At 46.9% G+C, this 6,000-nt stretch overlaps 1 protein-coding gene across 1 annotated transcript in view; it reads left to right on the top strand.

Moving 5' to 3' along the window:
• The first annotated feature begins 792 nt into the window (after positions 1-792).
• Positions 793-6,000, top strand: part of LOC129861885 (sodium/potassium/calcium exchanger 1-like) — a 103,040-nt gene continuing 97,832 nt past the window's right edge. Inside the window, exons 1-2 of the mRNA XM_055933054.1 lie at positions 793-1,702; positions 3,160-3,359. Of these exons, the coding sequence (XP_055789029.1) occupies positions 793-1,702; positions 3,160-3,359 (1,110 nt within the window). The remainder of the gene's footprint in view (positions 1,703-3,159; positions 3,360-6,000) is intronic.

Below are 6,000 nucleotides of genomic sequence, written 5' to 3'. Positions count from 1 at the left end.
ACCTGTACTCTGAATCACTCTGCCAGGGACCTGAATCACTCTGCCAGGGACCTGAATCACTCTGCCAGGGACCTGAATCACTCTGCCAGGGACCTGAATCACTCTGCCAGGGACCTGAATCACTCTGCCAGGGACCTGAATCACTCTGCAGGGACCTGTACTCTGAATCACTCTGCCAGGGACCTGAATCACTCTGCCAGGGACCTGTACTCTGAATCACTCTGCCAGGGACCTGAATCACTCTGCCAGGGACCTGTACTCTGAATCACTCTGCCAGGGACCTGTACTCTGAATCACTCTGCCAGGGACCTGAATCACTCTGCCAGGGACCTGTACTCTGAATCACTCTGCCAGGGACCTGTACTCTGAATCACTCTGCCAGGGACCTGAATCACTCTGCCAGGGACCTGTACTCTGAATCACTCTGCCAGGGACCTGTACTCTGAATCACTCTGCCAGGGACCTGAATCACTCTGCCAGGGACCTGTACTCTGAATCACTCTGCCAGGGACCTGTACTCTGAATCACTCTGCCAGGGACCTAAATCACTCTGCCAGGGACCTGTACTCTGAATCACTCTGCCAGGGACCTGTACTCTGAATCACTCTGCCAGGGACCTAAATCACTCTGGCAGGGACCTGTACTCTGAATCACTCTGCCAGGGACCTGTACTCTGAATCACTCTGCCAGGGCCCTGTATTCTGAATCCAATTGAATGGTGTAATTAACGACTTCTCAAGCTGAGGAGTGAGTTCACAAATAAATTACACCACAATCACTATCTCTTCATAAATGTATTGTACCCAAAGGAAGAGACTGAAGCTGAGCCGAGTCATATTCCTCCTGTCTGGTGTTCTACTGTGTTGTCTCTACCAGCTGTCTATCACCTCCAAGCTCTCCCCAGGACCCTGGCCCCATGCCCTGCCCCAAATAGGTGAGGGGTCTGGGGATGGAGAGGGACTGACAGGGGCCCTCCTGGAGGAAGTTGCATTGGAGACCTTAAGGGAGGGGGGACGCAGTATTGACACACAAGAGGAGGAAATTATAGATTTAATGACAACTGAAGTGTACGATTATTACTCTGAGACAACTACAGATGATGTCACACCCTCCACTACCACTGAGGTCTCATCATCATCATCGTCATCATCCTCATCAGTGACTACAATCCGGACTATCGTTCACTGCATCTATGTAGACCCAGAGCCTCCCATTCAGATCCCCACCCTGCCCAACCCACCACCCACCCATCTAGTCCCCAACACCACCCAATCCTCCCCTGCCGACCCGGGGGACGCCCCTCATCAGAAAGGAGACTACCCCACTGATATCTTCTCCGTGGAGGACCGGAGACGAGGCTGGGTGTCGCTCCACATCTTCGGGATGATGTACATGTTCGTCTCACTCGCCATTGTGTGCGACGAATTTTTTGTCCCCGCGCTCGGCGTCATCACAGACCAGCTGGCCATCTCCGACGACGTGGCCGGGGCAACCTTCATGGCGGCAGGAGGCTCCGCTCCGGAGCTGTTCACCTCTCTGATTGGAGTGTTCATCTCTCATAGCAATGTGGGCATCGGGACGATCGTGGGGTCGGCGGTGTTCAATATCCTGTTTGTCATCGGGATGTGTGCCGTCTTCTCCAGGGAGATGCTACACCTCACCTGGTGGCCCCTGTTCAGGGACGTCTCCTTCTACATCATAGGTAATAATATACTATCACAGGTAAAGGCAGATGCTGCACCTCACCTGGTGGCCCCTGTTCAGGGACGTCTCCTTCTACATCATAGGTAATAATATACTATCACAGGTAAAGGCAGATGCTACACCTCACCTGGTGGCCCCTGTTCAGGGACGTCTCCTTCTACATCATAGGTAATAATATACTATCACAGGTAAAGGCAGATGCTGCACCTCACCTGGTGGCCCCTGTTCAGGGACGTCTCCTTCTACATCATAGGTAATAATATACTATCACAGGTAAAGGCAGATGCTACACCTCACCTGGTGGCCCCTGTTCAGGGACGTCTCCTTCTACATCATAGGTAATAATATACTATCACAGGTAAAGGCAGATGCTACACCTCACCTGGTGGCCCCTGTTCAGGGACGTCTCCTTCTACATCATAGGTAATAATATACTATCACAGGTAAAGGCAGATGCTGCACCTCACCTGGTGGCCCCTGTTCAGGGACGTCTCCTTCTACATCATAGGTAATAATATACTATCACAGGTAAAGGCAGATGCTGCACCTCACCTGGTGGCCCCTGTTCAGGGACGTCTCCTTCTACATCATAGGTAATAATATACTATCACAGGTAAAGGCAGATGCTACACCTCAGCGCTTTTTACATCAGCAGTTGTCAAAGTTCATTACAGTAACTCGGCGTAGGCCTCGGAGAGCAAAGGTAGAAGCGAGAGCACAGTGGCCTGGAGAAACTACCTAGAAGGAAGAAACCTACTGTAGAGAGGAACCTGGCTCAGAGGGGCTATATTCCTCTGGCTGTACCAGGTGGAGATTAAGAGTATATGTGGCCATCAAGGCCAGATAGAGTCCAGAGGACGGGAGAGAAGAGGCTCCACTCATAAATAAATGATAGTGTGCTTGGAGACAACAGTCGATCTCAATCACAAAACATTTAAGGATAAATGCCAGCACTCACTGCATATAGTTGGAGACAACAGTCGATCTCAATCACAAAACATTTAAGGATAAAGGCCAGCACTCACTGCATATAGTTGGAGATAGTTATAGTATAGATAGGATAGGATAGTATAGTTGCAATTGAAGCTATTTGGGACGCAACATGACAATTTACGTAACCTCTAACCTCTAACCTCTAACCTCTTACTGTGTTCTCTAACCTCTAACCTCTTACTGTGTCCTCTAACCTCTTACTGTGTTCTCTAACCTCTAACCTCTAACCTCTAACCTCTTACTGTGTCCTCTAACCTCTTACTGTGTTCTCTAACCTCTTACTGTGTTCTCTAACCTCTAACCTCTTACTGTGTTCTCTAACCTCTAACCTCTTACTGTGTTCTCTAACCTCTAACCTCTTACTGTGTTCTCTAACCTCTTACTGTGTTCTCTAACCTCTAACCTCTTACTGTGTTCTCTAACCCCTTACTTATGATGAATTAACATCTGTATTGTTTTCAGACCTGATCATGTTGATAATCTTCTTCCTGGACAACACCATCATGTGGTATGAGAGTATAATGCTGGTGGCTGGCTACAGCTCCTATGTCTGCTTCATGAAGTACAATGATCAGCTGGAGGCAGCATTCAAGAACCAGCTCAGGAAACACCAGCACATCATTAATATCATCACTGTGGCTGTTGAGGATGAACCTGACAAGGTACATTTTAATTGCATTTATTTATTTAACCTTTATTTAACTAGGCAAGTCAGTTAAGAACAAATTCTTAGAGTATACCGGGGAACTTACACTACCGTTCAAAAGTTTGGGGTCACTAAGAAATGTCCTTGTTTGTGGGTTTGATTGGGGCTCAAAATGGCCAGAAACAAAGAACTTTCTTCTGAAACTCGTCAGTCTGTTCTTGTTCTGAGAAATGAAGGCGCAACGCCAACAGTGAAGAGGCGACTCCGGGATGCTGACCTTCTAGGCAGAGTTGCAAAGAAAAAGCCATATCTCAGACTGGCCAATAAAAATAAAAGATTAATATGGGCAAAGGAACACAGACACTGGACAGAGGTGTTTTGCAGGTACTATTTAATGAAGCTGCCAGTTGAGGACTTGTGAGACGTCTGTTTCTCAAACTAGACATTCTCATTTTTATTTATTTATTTATTTCACCTTTATTTAACCAGGTAGGCCAGTTGAGAACAAGTCCTCATTTACAACTGGGACCTGGCCAAGATAAAGCAAAGCAGTGCGACACAAAACAACAACACAGAGTTACACATGGAATAAACAAACGTACAGTCAGTAACACAGTAGAAAAGTATATACAGTGTGTGCAAATGGCGTAAGGAGACAAGGCAGTAAATAGGCCATAGTAGCAAAGTAATTACAATTTAGCAAATTAACACTGGAGTGATAGATGTGCAAATAGAAATACTGGAAATACTGGTGTGCAAAAGAGCAAAAAAGTAAATAAAAACAATATGGGGATGAGGTAGGTAGATTGGCTGGGCTATTTACAGATGGGCTGTGTACAGCTGCAGCGATCGGTAAGCTGCTCAGATAGCTGATGCTTAAAGTTAGTGAGGGAGATATAAGTCTCCTACTTCAGCCATTTTTGCAATTCGTTCCAGTCATTGGCAGCAGAGAACTGGAAGCAAAGGCGGCCAAAGGAGGTGTTGGTTTTGGGGGTGACCAGTGAGATATACCTGATGGAGCCTGTGCTACGGGTGGGTGTTGTTATCGTGACCAGTGAGCTGAGATAAGGCGGGGCTTTACCTAGCAAAGACTTATAGATGACCTGGAGCCAGTGGGTTTGGCGATGAATATGAAGCGAGGGCCAGCCAACGAGAGCATACAGGTCACAGTGGTGGGTGGTATATGGGGCTTTGGTGACAAAACGGATGGCACTGTGATAGACTGCATCCAGTTTGCTGAGTAGAGTGTTGGAGGCTATTTTGTGACATCGCCGAAGACGAGGATCGGTAGGATAGTCAGTTTTACGAGGGTATGTTTGGCAGCGTGAGTGAAGGAGGCTTTGTTGCAAAATAGGAAGCCGATTCAAGATTTAATTTTGGATTGGAGATGTTTAATATGAGTCTGGAAATAGAGTTTACAGTCTAGTCAGACACCTAGGTATTTGCAGTTGTCCATATATTCTAAGTCAGAACTGTCCAGAGTAGTGGTGCTAGTTGGGCGTGCGGGTGCGGGCAGCGATCGGTTGAAGAGCATGCAATGTACTTATCCTCTTGTTCAGTTGTGCACCGGGGCTTCCCACTCCTCTTTCTATTCTGGTTAAAGCCAGTTTGCGCTCTTCTGTGAAGGCAATTTCTCGCATGGAATAGCCTTCATTTCTCAGAACAAGTATAGACCGAGGAGTTTCAGAAGGAAGTTATTTGTTTCTGGCCATTTTGAGCCTGTAATCAAACCCACAAATGCTGATGCCCCAGATACTCAACTAGTCTAAAGAAGTCCAGTTGTATTGCTTCTTTAATCAGAACAACAGTTCTCAGCTGTTCTAACATAATTGCAAAAGGGTTTCTAATTATTAATTAGCCTTTTAAAATGATAAACTTGGATTAGCTAACACAACGTGCCATTGGAACACAGGAGTGATGGTTGCTGATAATGGGCCTCTTTACGCCTATGTAGATATTCCACAAAAAATCTGCCGTTTCCAGCTACAATAGTCCTTTACAACATTAACAATGTCTAAACTATTTTAATGGACAAAAAATTTGCAGGAAATTTCTAAGTGACCCCAAACTTTTGAACGTTAGTGTATATTTGAACGATTTTTGGTAGAGTGTTCTTTTGTTACAGATACTGTCTTGATGTAGGCCAAGGGTGTCCACTGTCTTGATGTAGGCCAAGGGTGTCCACTGTCTTGATGTAGGCCAAGGGTGTCCACTGTCTTGATGTAGGCCAAGGGTGTCCACTGTCTTGATGTAGGCCAAGGGTGTCCACTGTCTTGATGTGGGCCAAGGGTGCCCACTGTCTTGATGTAGGCCAAGGGTGTCCACTGTCTTGATGTAGGCCAAGGGTGTCCACTGTCTTGATGTAGGCCAAGGGTGTCCACTGTCTTGATGTAGGCCAAGGGTGTCCACTGTCTTGATGTAGGCCAAGGGTGTCCACTGTCTTGATGTAGGCCAAGGGTGTCCACTGTCTTGATGTAGGCCAAGGGTGTCCACTGTCTTGATGTAGGCCAAGGGTGCCCACTGTCTTGATGTAGGCCAAGGGTGTCCACTGTCTTGATGTAGGCCAAGGGTGTCCACTGTCTTGATGTAGGCCAAGGGTGTCCACTGTCTTGATGTAGGCCAAGGGTGTCCACTGTCTTGATGTAGGCCAAGGGTGT

Source organism: Salvelinus fontinalis, chromosome 9, assembly GCF_029448725.1.
Source record: "Salvelinus fontinalis isolate EN_2023a chromosome 9, ASM2944872v1, whole genome shotgun sequence".
NCBI lineage: Eukaryota > Metazoa > Chordata > Actinopteri > Salmoniformes > Salmonidae > Salvelinus > Salvelinus fontinalis.
The sequence above is the reverse complement of the archived record's forward strand: the minus strand, read 5'-3'. Positions and strand labels throughout refer to the sequence as shown.